This window comes from Bos taurus, chromosome 4 (genome assembly GCF_002263795.3).
Source record: "Bos taurus isolate L1 Dominette 01449 registration number 42190680 breed Hereford chromosome 4, ARS-UCD2.0, whole genome shotgun sequence".
Lineage (NCBI taxonomy): Eukaryota > Metazoa > Chordata > Mammalia > Artiodactyla > Bovidae > Bos > Bos taurus.
The window spans coordinates 63,751,226-63,770,469 of record NC_037331.1 but is presented as its reverse complement, the minus strand read 5'-3'; the positions used below and the strand labels follow the sequence as shown (position 1 = coordinate 63,770,469).

General features: G+C 43.9%; 1 protein-coding gene across 2 annotated transcripts in view; it reads right to left on the bottom strand.

The window, feature by feature from the left end:
- Positions 1-2,074, bottom strand: part of NT5C3A (5'-nucleotidase, cytosolic IIIA) — a 39,111-nt gene extending 37,037 nt beyond the window's left edge. For both annotated transcript variants that reach the window (XM_005205471.5, XM_005205470.5), the window contains exon 1: positions 1,895-2,074. Coding sequence is in view for 1 of the 2 variants with exons in the window: in XM_005205470.5 (XP_005205527.1) it covers positions 1,895-2,032 (138 nt within the window). In the remaining variant the exon portion in view is untranslated. The remainder of the gene's footprint in view (positions 1-1,894) is intronic.
- Between the last annotated feature and the right edge of the window lie 17,170 nt (positions 2,075-19,244).

The window sequence follows — 19,244 nt, the reverse complement described above, 5'->3', positions numbered from 1 at the left end:
CACTGTGTTATTTCATGTAACTTCATAACTACCCCATGAAGTAGGCAGTATTATGATCTTCCAATTAATAGGTGAGCAGGGTCAGAGAAGTTAAAAAGCCGGCTCAAGATCACATAGCTTGATAGATGAGAAAGCCTAGATTCCGCGCTAGGTTTGTATGAGTCCAGAGTTTGTACTGCCAAGTCCTGTTGATTTTATCTCTGAAATGTTCATCCTCTGAGCTCTCATTTTCTAGTCTAGGCTCTAATCATCTTTCACAAGGAATACTGCCAACATCCTCCTAAATTATTTCCTTTTTTCCAGGCACTCCCCTTTCACCTTCTCCTAAGTGATCTTTATAAAATAAATTTTTGAACATGCAATTATCCTGTCCAACTACCTTTCATGGCTCCCCACTGCCTAAAAAATAAAGGGCAAACTGTTTGGAATGGCTTTACAACATTCCTTTACACTTTGTCTCCTTGTCCACATTCCCTATCTCTTCCTTCCAAACACACATCTGTATATTATGCTGCAGCCACAATACTACTTGTCCTTATGCCTGAATTAATATTACACATTATGTATATTTAAAGATTATGGCTTCATTGTGGATTTTGTGAAAGCACTGACTTTTTTTTACCTCTACTTGGTTTAGAAGAGAAGTGATAGACCAATGCACAGTCCAAGTACATACAAGAAGGTATGGCAATGTGGGGTTTTTTCCCCCACACATATATTATACATTTTTGGTTTGGAACAAAAGGAAGCCACCAATGTTTTCTATGCAGGATAGCAACATAAACAAAATGAAAAATTTGAGATTAACAACATTTGCTCTTATGAGTACAGAAATGGAGAAAAGACTGCAATAATAATCTAAGACTAATTTAATCCTAGCAATAAGCAAAACTATTGGCATAAGAAACATGTGGGGAATTAACATTTTTTAAACTTTTATTTATGAAAGAATATTTTTGTATTCAGCCCAGGGCCAAGAGCAAAGATTGGGACAAATAGTTTCTGTGCTCAATTAGAACATAAAGTTGAAGCTACGTATTCTCAGACATGAACCTAAAATTACATTATTTAGTACAGTGGTAAACTGTCCTCTGATCTGTCAATACTAGATCCTAGAAGTTCATGTGTGTAGTATATTATTGGGAGTATACACAGGACTATTCACTCCAGTAAGTACCAAAGAATGCAACTCACTGAGAAAAATTGTCCTGATGAGTGGGCTCTAACTAAAACACAAAACATCCCTAACTTTGGAGCAAATATTGCCTATAATGCACCTCAAATGGAATTCTTCAAATACTGTCTTACAATAAAATTGGAAATAAATTTCTAAAACGTTATGTAAGAGGTTTGGTGGGGGGGTGGGGGGGGGGAATGAACACAAAGATACTTCCCAGCAGTTTGAGACAGGAAGGAGTAACATTTCAAATACAAAATAAACTATTCTGAGCTCCAACTGGGTTAACTGTCATTTCTTTAACCACGGACAAGTTACATCTTGTCATAACCGAGCTCATCCTGGCCATGATGCAAAAACCACCGTCAGAATGGGATTGTTGCAACGGTTTGACCCGGGATGCCAGGAGGACGGCGAAACATCCCCAGGAAGTTCCATTTCTTGAAAAAGCGGGTGTTGCTGCGGGAGGTAGTTTTTTCCCGAATTACCTATTTGCTGCCTTTTTGTTTCAAATAGACATAACTAAGCCCACGGGAAGCCGAGCGCTGCCGTCAAGGGTCCAGACCAGGTCATCGGGCCCGCGGGGTCGTCCCAGGCGGGACGAACGGGTCCCCAGTGGGCCCCCAGCATTCCAGCAGAGGTCGGCGCGGGAAGGCGAGGCCGGACGGACCACCCCGACCCCTCACGCGCCCCGTCACGACAAGCCCCGACACTCACCATTTCGATGATCTTGGTCTTCCGGCCTGTCTTTCTCTTCAAGGTGAATATGTACTGGGCCAGCACCACGCCCGCCACCAGGGCGCACACGCTGGCGCTCGCTACCGCGCCCACCCTCGCCACCGCCGCTCGATCCATGGACCTGGCCTCTTTTGCCTCGCGGTTCGAGAAGAGGTCGCTGGGTGGCCTCAGAAACGCCGGCCGGTGGACAAGCCTGGACGCCCCGCCCCTCCTGCACGAGCCCCGCCCCCAGGGAGGCCCAACCCACGAGGGCCCAGGGGCGGGAAGCTGGAGGGAGCAGGAGGAACTCGCCTGCACCGGAAGCCAAGGTGGGGAAGAGGGTCTTCTCAGAACCCGGGTCCGAGGAACTGCTCAAGGACAGAAAAGGGGAACTGATCGAAATCTCTCCCTCTGCTAATGAGGACCAGGCAGTGGTTCATTCCAGCCCCGCCACAAGAAATCTGATGCCAACCACACTGAAAAATAATTCTCGGCCTTCCACCCTCCTCTCATACTCAGGACTACAACTCCCAGAAGGCATCTGGGGCGTTGCTATCTGACTTGCGCAGTAGCTTGGCTGTAAAGTGCTACAAGCTGCAGGGTGCAGCAAAGGTAACAAGGGAGTAAGTAAAAAGCAATCTGCAGAATATGAGAAAATACTTGCAAACTGTTTAATTGACAAGGGGTTAATATCCAGTTTATGTTAAAAATGTCAACAACAACAAAACCCATTAAAAAATAGGCAAAAGACTTGAATAGACAATTCTTGGTAAAGAAGCTTATGAAGCTTATCAATATCATTAATCATCAGGAAAATGAAAATCAAAACCACAATGAGGTATCACTTCACCCAAGTTAGGACAATCACTGTCAAAAAGACCAGAAAATTAAAAATGTTGGTGAGGATGTGAAGAATTGGAACCCCTGTGCACTGTTGGTGGAAATGTAAATTTGTGCAGCCACTGTGGGAAAAGTGTGGAAGTTCCTCAAGAAATTAAAAATAGAATTACCATATGATCCAGCAATCCTATGTCAGGGTATATATCCAAAAGAATCGGAACTAGACACTCACAGAAATGTTAGCCCTCCCGTGTTCATTGCAGCACTATTCACAATAGCCAAGATGTGGAAGCAACCGAAATGCCCATCAAAAGATGAACTGATAAGAAAATGTGGGATACATCAAATGTAATACTATTCAGGTCAGTAGGTGCCCAATATGCTACTGGAGATCAGTGGCGAAATAACTCCAGAAAGAATGAAGGGATGGAGCCAAAGCAAAAACAATACCCAGTTGTGGATGTGACTGGTGATAGAAGCAAGGTCCAATGCTCTAAAGAGCAATATTGCATAGGAACCTGGAATGTTAGGTCCATGAATCAAGGCAAATTGGAAGTGGTCAAACAGGAGATGGCAAGAATGAACGTTGACATTCTAGGAATCAGCGGACTAAAATGGTCTGGAATGGGTGAATTTAACTCAGATGACCATTGTATCTACTACTGTGGGCAGGAATCCCTTAGAAGAAATGGAGTAGCCATCACAGTCGACAAAAGAGTCCGAAATGCAGTACTTGGATGCGATCTCAAAAACGACAGAATGATCTCTGTTCATTTCCAAGGCAAACCATTCAATATCACAGTAATCCAAGTCTGTGCCCCAACCAATAACGCTTCAGTAACGCTGAAGAAGCTGAAGTTGAACGGTTCTATGAAGACCTACAAGACCTTTTAGAACTAACACCCCAAAAACATGTCCTTTTCATTATAGGGGAATGGAATGCAAAAGTAGGAAGTCAAGAAACACCTGGAATAACAGGCAAATTTGGCCTTGGAATACAGAATGAAGCAGGGCAAAGGCTAATAGAGTTTTGCCAAGAGAACGCATTGGTCATAGCAAACACCCTCTTCCGACAACACAAGAGAAGACTCTACACATGGACATCACCAGATGGTCAACACCGAAATCAGACTGATTATATTCTTTGCAGCCAAAGATGGAGAAGCTCTATTCAGTCAGCAAAAACAAGACAGGTAGCTGACTGTGGCTCAGATCATGAGATCCTTATTGCCAAATTCAGACTTAGACTGAAGAAAGTAGGGAAAGCCACTAGACCATTCAGGTATGACCTAAATCAAATCCCTTATGATTATACAGTGGAAGTGAGAAATATATTTAAGGGAATAGATCTGATAGAGTGCCTGATGAACTATGGACTGAGATTCGTGACATTGTACAGGAGACAGGGATCAAGACCATCCCCATGGAAAAGAAATGCAAAAGAGTAAAATGGCTGTCTGGGGAGGCCTTACAAATAGCTGTGAAAATGAGAGAAGCAAAAAGCAAAGGACAAAAGGAAAGATATAAGCATCTGATTGCAGAGTTCCAAAGAATAGCAAGAAGAGACAAGAAAGACTTCCTCAGGAATCAATGCAAAGAAATAGAGGAAAACAACAGAATGGGAAAGACTAGAGATCTCTTCAAGAAAATTAGAGATACCAAGGGAACATTTTATGTAAAGACGGGGTCGATAAAAGACAGAAACGGTATGGACCTAACAGAAGCAGAAGATATTAAGAAGAGGTGGCAAGAATACACAGAAGAACTGTACAAAAAAGATCTTCACTACCAAGATAATCACAATGGTGTGATCACTCACCTAGAGCCAGACATCCTGGAATGTGAAGTCAAGTGGGCCTTAGAAAGCATCACTATGAACAAAGCTAGTGGAGGTGATGGAATTCCAGTTGAGCTATTTCATATCCTGAAAGGTGATGCTGTGAAAGTGGTGCACTCAACATGCCAGAAAATTTGGAAAACTCAGCAGTGGCCACAAGGACTGGAAAAGGTCAGTTTTCATTCCAGTCCCAAAGAAAGGCAATGCCAAAGAATGCTCAAACTACCACACAATTGCACTCATCTTACATGCTAGTAAAGTAATGCTCAAAATTCTCCAAGCCAGGCTTCAGCAATACATGAGCCGTGAACTTCCAGATGTTCAAGCTGGTTTTAGAAAAGGCAGAGGAACCAGAGATCAAATTGCCAACATCTGCTGGATCATGGAAAAACCAAGAGAGTTCCAGAAAAACATCTATTTCTGCTTTATTGACTATGCCAAAGCCTTTGACTGTGTGGATCACAATAAACTGTGGAAAATTCTGAAAGAGATGGGAATACCAGACCACCTGATCTGTCTCTTGAGAAACCTGTATGCAGGTCAGGAAGCAACAGTTAGAACTGGACATGGAACAACAGACTGGTTCCAAATAGAAAAGGGGTACGTCAAGGCTGTCTGCAGCCTTGAAATTAAAATACGCTTACTCCTTGGAAGGAAAGTTATGACCAACCTAGATAGCATATTCAAAAGCAGAGACATTACTTTGCCAACAAAGGTCCGTCTGGTCAAGGCTATGGTTTTTCCTGTGGTCGTGTATGGATGTGAGAGTTGGACTGTGAAGAAGTCTGAGCGCTAAAGCATTGATGCTTTTGAACTGTGGTGTTGGAGAAGACTCTTGAGAGTCCCTTGGACTGCAAGGAGATCCAACCAGTCCATTCTGAAGGAGATCAGCCCTGGGATTTCTTTGGAAGGAATGATGCTAAAGCTGAAACTCCAGTACTTTGGCCACCTCATGTGAAGAGTTGACTCATTGGAAAAGACTCTGATGCTGGGAGAAATTGGGGGCAGGAGGAGAAGGGGACAACAGAGGATGAGATGGCTGGATGGCATCACTGACTCAATGGACGTGGGTCTGAGTGAACTCTGGGAGTTGGTGATGGACAGGGAGGCCTGGCATGCTGCGATTCATGGGGTTGCAAAGAGTTGGAAACGACTGAGCGACTGAACTGAACTGAACTGAACTGAAGGCTGTATATTGTCACCCTGCTTATTTAACTTATATGCAGAGTACATCATGAGAAACTCTGGCCTGGAAGAAGCACAAGCTGGAATCAAGATTGCCAGGAGAAATATTAATAACCTCAGATATGCAGATGACACCACCCTTATGGCAGAAAGTGAAGAGGAACTAAAAAGCCTCTTGATGAAAGTGAAAGAGGAGAGTGAAGAAGTTGGCTTAAAGCTCAACATTCAGAAAACTAAGATCGTGGCATCTGATCCCATTGCTTCATGGGAAGTCGATGGGGAAATATTGGAAACAGTGTCAGACTTTATTTTTTGGGGCTCCAAAATCACCGCAGATGGTTACTGCAGCCGTGAAAGTAAAAGACACTTACTCCTCCGAAGAAAAGTTATGACCAACCTAGATAGCATATTCAAAAGCAGAGACATTACTTTGCCAACAAAGGTCCATCTAGTCAAGGCTATGTTTTTTCCAGTGGTCATGTATGGATGTGAGAGTTGGACTGTGAAGAAAGCTGAGTGCCAAAGAATTGATGCTTTTGAACTTTGGTGTTGGAGAAGACTCCTGAGAGTCCCTTGGACTGCAAGGAGATTCAACCAGTCCATCCTAAAGGAGATCAGCCCTGGGTGTTCTTTGGAAAGAATGATGCTAAAGCTGAAACTCCAGTACTTTGGCCACCTCACGTGAAGAGTTGACTCATTGGAAAAGACTCTGATGATGGGAGGGATTGGGGGCAGGAGGAGAAGGGGACGACAGAGGATGAGATGGCTGGATGGCATCATTGACTCGATGTACGTGAGTTTGAGTGAACTCCAGGAGTTGGTGACAGACAGGGAGGCCTGGCATGTTGCTATTTATGGGGTCGCAAAGAATCGGACACGACTGAGTGACTGAACTGAACTGAACTGAATACTATTCAACCTTTAAACAGAGGCGAATTCTGCAGTGTTTGAGAACACGAATGAATCTTGAAGATCTCATATACGTGAAATAAGCCAGTCATAAAAAAGACAAGTGCTGAATTATTCTACTTATATGAATAGTCAGACTCTAAGAAACAGAAAGTATAATAGTGGTTGTGGGGTTTGAGGAAGAGGAAATGATGGGGTTGTTCAACTGAGTATTGAGTTGTTTCAGTTTTGCAAGATGAGAAATTCCAGAGATCTGTTGCAGAACTGTGTGTCTCCAGTTAACACTACTGTACTATGCCTTTAAAAGTTACGTTGGTAAATTTTATGTTATATGTTTTATACCACGCACATAAAAAAGTTGCTACGGCAACAGAGCAGAGAGGGCTTGAAGTTAGGCTGGAGCAAGTAGGTGTTTTTTCCTTTTCTGCTGCATTCCAATCAATCATCGCCTCTTCCATCATTTTCCTTTCTGGTAGCATGACTTGTTTTCACCTGCCTGGTCTCTTTCAAGGACTCTTTCTGCAGTTTCCCTGCTTGTCTCTGGGGATGACAGGAAGGGGATGCAGGGGAGCTACTTGGGGGAATCACACCAACTCTGTGGAGCTGGTGGTGCTACTCGGTGAGGCTGTCTCTTTGCCCAGGGCTTGGAAAAAGTTGGAACAGGAGAACAAGAGGGAGCAGTAAGGGTTGCTTTTCTCTGCACCCTCCACTCTTGCTCCAGCCCTGGGACCCTGGCAGTTGTTCTGCTTGAAGGGAAATTTGTGGAAAGAGAGTTCTTAGAAAGGTGGGATAGAGCTTATCCGAGCAGCCATCTGGTGAGAAAACAAATCTGGAATTAACCAGTGGGTGCGTGAATGCCTTTTGTAGAACTGGGAAACAGATGTTGGCTACTATCAGTTCATATGTTTGATTTCTCTGTTGTTGTTTTTAACTCTTTAAGTATGCAAATCTGTTTTTCTATAAATTATTGTCCATAATGATGTATGATGTTACTTGGGATGGTAAGAATACATGAAGGAATTTAATGTAAATTTATGAATTTTTGCTATGTACAACGTTTCACTCTGCTCTGATAGGATAACTGGCATAGTCTTGGCTTGAAGTAGTTAAGTAGTATTCTTGTGAGGAAGAACTATTTGGTGGATGTAGGTTTAAAATCTTCCCCCACTAACACTGTTAAAAATTAAAACAATGCAAAGAAAAACTAAAAACACACTGCTGAGACTTGCTCTCTCATTTCTTTGCATATTAAGTCGTGGGATAGCGACAGTAAGCAGGAATCTAAAGAGCAGGACGAAAGTATGCAGAAGAAAGGTTCTGTCATTAGCTGTGACTTAGGGGAGTCATGCGATATCTCTGGGCTTTGCTTTCTTATCCTGCAAAAGGAAAAAACCAAATGATTTTGGATGCCTTTTAGCTATTAAAGTCTTTGATTAGAGAGTAATGGTCTTTTTCATGCCCTGGAAGATAACTTGGCAGAGGTCTAGGAAAAAGAAGAGGAAGTCCTGCTATAAAGAAACATCCACTGAGGAAATCAAGTGTTAGTTCAACCAGTGCTTCTCAAACGTTCGGGTGAATGTGAACCACCTGGGGATGTTGTCTGGGGAGAGGCCAAGATTCCACATTTCTTTTTGAAAGGTATTTATTTATTTTTATCTATTTATTTGGTTGCACCAGGTCTTCGTTGTGGCACTCGGGATCTTTGACCTTTGTTGCAGTTTATGGGATCTAGTTCCCCAAGCCCCTTAACCACTGGACCATCAGGAAGTCCCAAGAGTTCATATTTCTAACAAACTTGGGTGTTGCTGATGCTCCTGGTCTGGACACTATACTTTGAATAGAAAGGAACTAAATGGTGAATGAGGGGCTTTAAGGGACTTTATTGTGCTTAGTCACTCAGACGTGCCTGACTCTTTGTGACCATGGACTATAGCTCATCAGGCTCCTCTGTCCATGGGATTTTTCAGGCAAGAAATACCGGAGCTGCCATTTCCTTTTCTAGGGGATCTTCCCAACCCAGGGATTGAACCCACATCTCCTGTGTTTCCTGCACTGCAGGCAGATTCTTTACCCAATGAGCCATCTGGGAAGTTCTTTAAGGAGTTAACAACTGGAGGGAGGGGTGGATAAATAGAATTGATAGAACAGGAGAAACAAGAAGGAATTAAAGTTTGCCAATGTTATTTTGTCAACAGAAGTAGATCTTCAATTTTATATTTGAAGTCCATGGAAATTATTGTTTGGTATAGAACATTTATAGATAATTTTAGAAAATTAGTTTTGCTTACTGGTGATATTTTTCTCTTCATTTTAGCAATCTGACAGAATTTTTTCACTAACAAAGGTATTTAAGGCCTTTGTCACATTACATCTATTTTTAACCTGATTCAATTACTTCTTGTTTGAAGTTATTTAAATTCAAACAGATGCCATATCTCCTATCTAAGCATTTTGATTTTGTATGTATCATTCAATAGCAGTGATTAAAGAAGAAAAATTCTCTTTCACCATTGCTTGGGTGTCTAATATGTTCTCTAGGCAGGGCCCATGAGGTTTTCTCTTCTGTCTACTTGAGGGGACAATAAGACCTCTTCAGATGTTGGGCAAATCTTCCCTTTCTTTTTCTCTCCTTGAGACTCTTTATGAACTCTTTTTGGTTATGTACACTGTGTGCAAAGGATCACTTACTTGTTGTTAGCCTACTGATTTCTGTCCTTGGCTGTGTCTCCAAATGAGCTTGTGCCAGTAAGTCTTCATTCTTTATGATGGGTCAGTAGCATTTGATATAGCAGGTTATTCACTCTTTCTAGATACACTTATAGGTCACAATGATATTATATACACACTAGTGGTTCAGTCGCTAAATCGTGTCTGACTCTTGTGACCCTATGGACTGTAGCCCACCAGGCTCTTCAATCCATGGAATTTTCCAGGCAAGAAAACTGGAGTGGGTTACCATTTCCTTCTCCAGGGGATCTTCACAACCCAGGGATAGAACTCGGGTCTCCTGCATTGCAGGTAGATTCTTTACCTACTGAGCCACCAAGGAAGCCCTTAAACACACATAAACACACACACACACACACACACACACACACATTCTGACCATCCCACTTGTGAGATCTTAGTTCCTTGACCAGAGATCGAACCTATCCTTTCGGCAGTGAAAGCGCAGAGTTCTAAGCACCGGACTGCCAGAGAATTCCCTTCTGTGATCACTTTATGGTCACAATATCACCCAAACCTAACCACTGGAAACCACTGATCTAGTCAACATAATGTCCTTGAGATTCATCTAAGTTGTTTTGTGCATCAATACCTCATTTTTTCTCCTGCTGAATTGTTTCCCATGATATGGATATAACAGTTTGTTTAACCATTTTACAATTACACACTGAAGAACATTTGTTTTTTTCCTTGAATGTTGCTTTTTGAAAAACCATGAAAAGGAAACAGCATCAACGACTAACATTTCTTGGAAACTTAATAAAGAGTGCCAGGTTCAAGAGTTTTATTGAACTCAATCTCCAGCTCCCACCCCGTCTCCCCAACCCCCCAGGATCAGGTGTGGGACTGAAAATTCCCACCCTTCAAGCACAAATTTGGTTTTTCTGGTCATTAGCTTCCTTCCTTGAATTATCCAGGGAACTCACCTTAGTCACCTTATTAGCACAAATTCTGCAGAGGTAGAAAGAGGCTTGTTATGAATAACAGATGACATCATTTGAGCATGTCCTAACAACAGCACAATTCTTCTGCTGAGATATAAATATCCAGTTGCGAGATTGGACATAGAAATTTGGGTGTGAGCAGTATGCTGGTTATACTGGAAGTCCTGAGAATGTGTGAAAAATGCAGAGAGAAAGAGTGAAATAAGATGAAGAAAATCTAACCTCGAGAATATGAACATTGAAGAGAGAAATTTGGGAGACAGTAAAAGAGTTTAAGAAAGGCCAGTAGAGATGCAACCAGTTAGGCTGGTACCTGGGAGATGAGATTTAGTGATATGAACTGAAAAGTTTCCATGCCATTGAGCAGCAAGTGGTTCATTAGTGTCCTTGGTGAGGGTGGATGAGTGGGCATAATGGTAACAAAATCTGGATTTGCAGTGAGTGAAGGAATAGCAGGTGGAGAAGGCTGAGTGTTTATGATCCTCTATAGGGAAATAGCTGCGAAGGGAGGAAAGGAGAATGATGATTGGGGACAATACAGAGCAATGGGAAGTGGGAGAATAATGTTTCTTTCATGACCCTGAACCCTTATAAGAGAAACTGTTACCTGCCCAATTAATATCTATTCTCCACTCTTAGTCACAGGAACCCAGTTTCTTCCAAGTGGCAATATGTCCAGCTCAAAGACAAGAGTTCACACACATCCTTTCAGTTAGGGGCAACCAAGGAGATAGAACCTGAAGCTGCACGTGTTTTCTATTATAACTTTTTATAACTCTGCAATTTCTGGAAAAACCCAATTTCTATGCAGTACCACAGTCATTCCAAACTGTCGATGCACCTTAGAAGTACTATTCCTGCCGCCTTCACTACTATCCTATGCCTTTCCTTTCTCTCATGTACAAAGAATACTGTAGGTGCCAGCTTCCCCTTCTCACTGCCCCCCCATCACCCCAGAGACGACTGCCCACACCTCCCTGTCCCATCACTTACAGCGATCGCTGCGGTCCTCTTAGCCGGAGCCCCTTCCCCCGAGATGTTGGTCTCAGCAGCATGAAGCACTCTTGCTCACCCCACCTGTGGAAATCTTTCCCCTCTCAGCTCTGTCCTCCGTGCACGTTGGCCTCCTTCATCTCTGCTTCTTTTTGGTAGGCTCCTCTTCCTTAAGTGTCATCGGCTTTGCGCCCAAGGAAGGAAGGAGACCAGGAGCTCAGAGAGGCGGCTGTGACCCGTCCTAACTCAACACACTCAGAAAGGGGACAGTCGGGGAGACCGAGGGGGAGAGGAGGGCTCTATCCTCTAAAAAAACCAAGGCTATGATGCCCACACACACAAGAATGTGAAGAAGGGAGGACTGGGGTTCATGCGGGAGTGGGTGGAGACGGCCACTTTCCTCCATCAAGTCTCAGCACCGGCTTCTTCCAGAGCCTTCTGTCTGGGCAGTCTGGCCCGGGAGCTCCAACAGGGCGCAAGCGCAGGGGGCGTGGCCTGCTGAAGAGCTGCACGTGCTGCCCAGTCAAGCATAAAAAGGAGCCAGTGCAGCCGGCACTGTAGGAGCTCTTGACGGCGAGGTCGGTCGTGTGTGGGTTGTGTGCGTGGCTACAGAAATTCCCAGTCGCAGATGTCGAGCTAGAGCAGGTCAGTGTCCCTAATGGGAACGTGGGTTGTGCAGGGCGTGAGGGCACAGGGTTTGGGGGTCGTGGGCAGACAGACTGGCCTACGGGAAGCGGGGTGTTAGGAGACGGAGCCCAGGGCCTGGAGTCCGGGGCTGGGCAGGTATTCAGTCTGGGGCATAGGCTAGGGAGCATGGTGGAGGGGCTGCAGACTAAGGGTGGTGCATCTAGGCCTAAGCCCCCTTTTCCAGTGCAGCTGCTGGGTGCCCTGGTGCCTCCAAGGCCTCATCTCCCCAAGGTGCTGCTGCCTGCGGAGCCAGACTCACTCAGTATGAGGTGGGCCTGGGCCTCTGGGCGCTGCTCCGCTGGTCCTAATGCATGCAGGGCAGTACCCCATGTCTGCATCCCAGGCAAGTGGGAAGACAAGGTAAGGGACCTGCCACCCAGGATCCCAGTCATGATGGGGGACAAGGATGGTTTTCTGCCTTTACAGCACTTTACAGGGTGAGGCACAGCTGTCCTTTGTTAACTACAAACACCTGTTTTTCAGTGGAAAATGAACTCTTCAGGAAACACCGAAAATTTTGAGGGCAGTAACTCCAGATCTTTCTTCTATGTGCACCCCATGGCCCAGCAGCCTTACCTGGGTCCCTGGTACCAGAATCCTGTCTGTAATCCACTCTCCATTCCTGGGGCAGGTGAGGAATCTGAATACCGAAGGAGGTTCAGTGGGATTAGGGACCCTCCCTGTAAATCAAAGCCTGAAGGTTTTCTTAATTCCTTTGTCCATGATTTCCTTCTCCTCACCCTGTGCTCACACTAGACAGATTGGGCAGTGTTTGTGGTTCAGGTTAATAGAAAATATTCAAATTCTAGCTATATATCAGTTGTGTGCTGTGTGCTGTGTTTAGTCACTCAGTCGTGTCCAATTCTTTGTGACTCCATGGACTGTAGCCCACCAGGCTCCTCTGTCCATGGGAATTCTCCAAGCAAGAATATTGAAATGGGTTGCCATGCCCTCCTCCAGGGTATCTTCCCAACCCAGGGTTCGAACTTAGGTCTCCCGCATTGCAGGCGGATTCTTTACCATCTGAGCCACCAGGAAAGCCCAAATACTAGAAATGGATTCTTAATTCATTTGACCAAGTTGTTGCTGTCCTTGTTTCCCAAATGAGGGAACTGAGGCTCCCAGTCAGTGACTGGCCCAGACTCACAACGTAATCCAACCAAAGTCTCATGTTGTGAGACCAGTCTTGTTGGACGAGGTACCTTAGAGCTTCTAGTCCTTGTAATTTTTCTACAGAGTCTAAAGATTCTAAATGCTATAATGGGGACATCAGAAAAGTATGTTGGAGGAAGGTGACAAGCAAGATTTGAAAACATTTGGAAGGTAGACATCTTGGACCTAATAGATGGAGGTCCATTCAGATTGTCAGTTTCTACTTGAGTTTTGGGAAATTGTCTCAAGGAATTTGTCCTTTTTTATCTATGTAATACATATTGTGGAAATAGGATTCATATTAATCATTTATATTTTTATGCCCGTGGGATCTGTAGTAATGTACCCTCTTTCATTTCTGATATTAGGAATTCATCTTTTTGTTTTCTACATTCATTCAGTTATGGTCTAAGCAGACATTTTATAATTAGTATACCTTTTAATTTGTAAGTGTGTTTTATGGCACAACGTGGTCTATCTTTGTGAATGTTCTATATGAGTGTGAGAAAAATATTCTGTTGGTTGAGGGGGTCTGTAGAGGTTAGTTATGTACATTTGGTTGGTGCTGTGGAGTTCATTCGTTCTTATTGATTTTTTAATATTGACTGCATCTATCCATGTCTGCTGTAGACATGTTAAAGTTTCCGACAATGGATTCATCTATTTTTCCTTACATTTCTATGACTTTTGCTTCATGTAGCTTCACCCGCTGTTAAGGGCATACACATTAGGGATTGTTATGTCTCAGTGAAGAAGTGACTTTTTCTTGTGATGCCCCACTTTATGTCCCTGATTACTTTCCTTTCTCTGAAATCTGTCTGAAATAGAGCTTCTCCCACTTTCTTTTGATTATTAGCATTAGCTAATGAGCATGGTATGTCTTTCTCCTTCTGTTTGCATTTAATCCCTGTTTTTGTATTTAAACTGAGTTTTTTTTTGTAGACAGTAGTTTTTACTTTTTATTACGCCTTGTAATTTTTTTTTTGTCAACCATTTTGTACTGGATAAAAGGAACTGATCTGAATAGGCACTTAGTAATGGAGTGTTACCTTGTAGAGGTAGAGAAGGGATCACAGTTCTGTTTGTGAAAGGAGTATGATTAGTTCTTAGTCTTAGTGTGATTTTGCCTTTGGACAACAAAGTATACATGCTTCCCCCTCCCCCTCCCATTGGGTTGGGAAGGGTGGCTAGAGTGGACTGGAGAAAAGTATTTCCATTCCTGCCCATCAGTTAAGCTCTGTTTAGTGTCTTCTGAGAATGAACCTTGTTAAGAACAGTGCTTCTAGTATGTGTGATTCCTTTTCCTCTTTCCCTGCGGGAAGCTCAGGAGATTTTTCTCTTAAATTTACTGTGAGAAACTGGTTGAGCTACTGCATGGAAAACTTAAAAAAGTGTGTGGGATGGTTCCCTTATGGATGAGTTTTCTCTGAGGATTTGAACTCAGCCGTCTCCATCCTAATCTTGCAGTCTGTAAATAGCAGTTTAGGTTTTCCTACCCCACTGTGAGTTGCCATCGAGTTTTGATCTCCTGGGTCTGTGCTCCTGTAAGTTGTGATTGTATTCACATGGCTTTCCAGTGTTGGTGGTAGCACTTTTCCCAGTAACCAAACATTGCTGTGAATGACCTGAGGATTCTCAATTCTTGTTCACCTTTTTCACTTGGGTAGGATTGAGTGGCTCCCAAGCCTATGGAATATCCGTAATCATGTAGTCTATCGTCTTTTAAATATTAATTGGACATGCAGTGCTGTAGAATTAAAATAGCTGATTTATGTTCTTATAAATAGGCTAATTTTGAGTAAATGTTTCCCTTCTCCATTTTGTCTTGTGTATAATAAGCTGAATTAGAGGTTTCTTTTTGCCACTGGCCAGCATCTCTCCATCTCCCCATCATTCAGCAACCACATGGCAACCACTGTATCTAATACCATTTTTTTTTTTAAGATTTTACATAAAAGTGATGGAATAGTATTTGCCTTTCTCTGTCCAACTGATTTCTCTTGGCAAAATGCCTCAAGTTCCAGCAGTTGCTGAAAACATTTTAAAATGATTAGGGGAAGAAAGGTGTTTCAGAAAAGGAAGAGAGAAGTTTTCAAAGCTGTCTTGGCGAAGGAATGCACCTATGGCTAGAGCCTCTGTATCTTGAAAGACTCAATGAGATGATATAGTGAGAAACTAGATAACGAAGTGTTTTATGCCATCCTAGGGAAATTGGTCACTATCCCTCATACTTGATAAGCCATGATGAGCCATTCAAATACTGTAACTAGAGTGAGGATCACAGATTATTCTGGAAGCAAAACGGATTACAGACTTGTGAGAAGTGTGGGAAATGGGTTAAGAAAGTTGTTAGGAGTTACTCCTGTAAAAACTGGGGGAGGACTTTATGTTCTTTGCTTTGGTAGCAGAAGACTAGGCGGGAGGCCCCTGGTGGGTGTGAGCAGCTGGGGCTGTGCAGTGTGTACTGGCTGAATGTTGTGACTGGCGGCAGGAGACAGGATGGCTAACTATCCCCTTTTCTTTCTAGGTTTCACAAATGGAAGTCTGTATTTTCCAGTGGTGCTCAGTGAGTATCCTGCCTTCCTCGTCCCTCAATCCCCATTGCCCACTACTGTTAACCGAAGATCCATAGTCCCTATGTTTTATAACACGGCACAGTTCCGACAGTATGGTGGCTATTGGGAAAAAATGAAAACAAAGGACACGCAAACAGAAGCTGAACCTCAACAGGCTGAAAACTTGAATGAAAAACAAGACATGCACTCAGAAGGTGACAGCCCTGAGGTAGGAAAGGTGACTAGTATTCCTGCGAGTACATCAAACGAAATGATGCCATCGTACGATGTGGTTTATGGTAAAGATATGCCACAGAAGGAGGTGCCGCAAAATGGAATTTCACAAAGTTTCTGTGAGAGTGGAGGAATGCTTTATAACTCTTATGAGGGTAGAGACCGCATGAACTTGGATGAAAAAAAGAAGAGATATTCAGCTCTTTCCCAAAACCCGCCACCTCCGAATGGCAGAGATGATATCCAGAATACCCGGAACTCAAAATTGTACCAGTCTGCTGGAGATATGAACAAGCTTCATCAGGAACGGGCACTCTGCACCAGCATGGAAGCAGTTAAAGACCTGAGCCTATGTTCAGAATCATCTCAGAAGCCCTTTACTGCAGGGGAAAGTATGCCAGAGAACAGTAGCAGGAGCCATGGCTCCCCTGAGACTGTGGGTGAAGAGGTAGAGAGCAACAGCTACCCTGTGATGGCTATCCCGTCCCCTCCCTCCTTGGCTCAGGTCAGCAAAGAAGATGAGGGCATCCAGTGCGACTGGACTTGGTGGACTGAGGTACAGCCTGGGAATTCCCCTGAGTCTTCACCAGGAAGTAGTAGGAAGGGAGCAGAGCAGATGTCAGTGGGGAGCCAAAACCAGGATGAAGTTGATGAAGTGGAGAACAATGGCTGTGAGGGGGAAGTTCCCTCCCCTACCTGGTTGGCCCAGGTCAACAAAGTGGATGAGGGCATCCAGTGCGACATGGGTTACTCTGAAGCTCAGGTAGAGAAATCCCCCCAGCAAATGCCCCCCAGGGGTGAAGAGACAGTATCAGACAGCAAAACCAGGGGATCTTGGGAACAACCAATCACCAATAGGAAATTAAGTGCAGATAAAGAGGAAATGATCATGAATGATGAGACTGGGGAGGTGTATAATGAGAACTTGAAAACATGTGCAAAGATTAAAAAGACCGTGAAAGGCAGGAAGCTGAAAGAGCTGAGCAGTTTCTCAAATGTTAAGACAGCCTATCTGTTGAAGAAAAGTGCCGTCTTGACCATTGTGCTTCCTGAGGATTCAGAAGACTCTGAGTTGGAAGAGGAGGGTGACATGGATGAGGTAGGATGCCTCCTTGAAGAAGTGAGTCCACAGAGTCCTGTGACATCTTCCAAAGGAAGGTCTTATCATGAAGCTGGAAGGATAATCAGGATGCCACCCGAGAGCTCTCTCCCTCCCCAACTTATGGTATGGCCCACCAGAAATAAGTGCAAGTTATTACAAGCTTATGGTGAATGTGAGTGTGTCCCTGCGGTTTATTGGAAACGACAGGATGGCTGTGAAAGCACTGGTGTTAGGCTTCGCAGCAGACCCACCATGGCCAATAAGGAGGGACTGCAGTCCAGGAGAGCCTCTCACAGACCACTGGAATGTAAGTGACTAGTGGACTCATACACTGTTTGGTTGTTTGTGCTGGTTCCCTACTGGGTCCAGGATACAAAGGCAGCCATAAATCAGTATTTCTCTGTTTTGAAAATATGTTTTTGCTTCAGGTATAGGTGCCCATATTCATGTTGAAAGAGAATCCCAAGTTAGAGTTCCTGCACTCTAGGAAATTTCAGTGTAATGTGAAACAAAGTGCTCTGGTAGAAGATGATAGAGAGCTGGGTGGTGGTGGGCTGAGACAGTCAGGACACGGTCTAGATGGATGGCTGAGAACAGGCAGTCCACGTGGACGCAGAGGATTTCACACCAATTGAGGTTCTGTGGTTTGGAGACAAAAGAGGACAAAGTTTGGAGTGGAAATGGAGACAGCAGGGTGGCAGTCAAACAGGCAGTCAGGGCAGGATTCTGCTTGAGACCTTCGTGCCAGAATGGAGAATTGTGAGGAATTGGGAAAGAGGCTAGGAATGTGGTAAAGTACGAGTGTTTCTCTTCACTTACAAATTTTTATCCTGTAGGCAATAAGTGGCTAATTCAGATTGAGTAGAGAAATGAGACAAATCTTTGTCTTCAACCAGTAGTATTTTATAGTAGGAATTAGAGTGGAGAGCACCTATATGGATGAAAGCCTTGTATAAAATCAGTTTTACTCAATAAAAAGTATTGTAATTCAAAAAATCAAAGTGGTGAGGGTCCTAACTCACACGGGAGTAATTAGAGACGGGTGAGAGGACTAACAGTTGAATTTTAAAAGGTTGGAGTTTGAACGTGAGTACGTAGGGGGGAAAATGGTAATCCATGGAAAAGTTATCTTGGGAAGAGAAGTTGTTTTGCTTTGCTGTGTGTGTTGTGGGTGGAAGGAGTGTAAAAAGGTGAGATTGAGGAACTGGACCAGCAGCCCATCCACACCTGGTTGAAGCTTGAGTATGAACCATCCTAGGACTGGCAGGGGCACAGCTGACAGGAGTAGGGACAGGGGGAGCACCCTAAGGACCACTTTGGGAGATGATTACACCTGGCGTGCAAAGAATGACGCAAAGCAGGTGAGTGAAGAATGGGATGCATAAGGGCCCCAGGGAAGTTTAAATAAATCCCAGGCTTAATCCCAAACCTTTAGATTGAAGAAATATTTAAGCCTACCACTTCCACATAAAAATCAGGGTATATTGTTAGGTTTTAAATTCTTGGCTATTGTCTTGACTTGATTCATGCTCAATAATTTGGAGGAAATTTTTTGAAAACAGGGTTCCTTTACAACATGTGCAGGGTTTTCTGGCTTTGATGTTAGTCCTTGCTTATAAAGTGGCAGGAAATGACCTGGGCCAGTGTGCTTAGGGACCCCTCATGCGCATCTGACAGCATCTTGTGAACTCCAGAATGTGAGCTCCTGTTCATGATGTGTAACACTGAAATTATAGTTACATTAAAACACCAACTATGGTACCATTGGTCTTCCCAGTCTTATTTGCCTTTGTATTCCCACGTCATGTCATTGCCCATCAGAGTGTGTATGAATCTTTTTCTGTCTTGGGAAATAGCATTGGTTATAAATTTACTCCTCACTGTGACTCAATACTGGAGAAGGCAATGGCACCCCACTCCAGTACTCTTGCCTGGAAAATCCCATGGACGGAGGAGCCTGGTAGCCTGCAGTCCATGGGGTCGCTAAGAGTCGGACATAACTGAGCGACTTCACTTTCACTTTTCACTTCATGCATTGGAGAAGGAAATGGCAATCCACTCCAGTGTTCTTGCCTGGAGAATCCCAGGGACGGGGGAGCCTGGTGGGCTGCCGTCTATGGGGTCGCACAGAGTCGGACACGACTGAAGTGACTTAGCAGCAGCAGCAGCAGCAGCAGCAGTGACT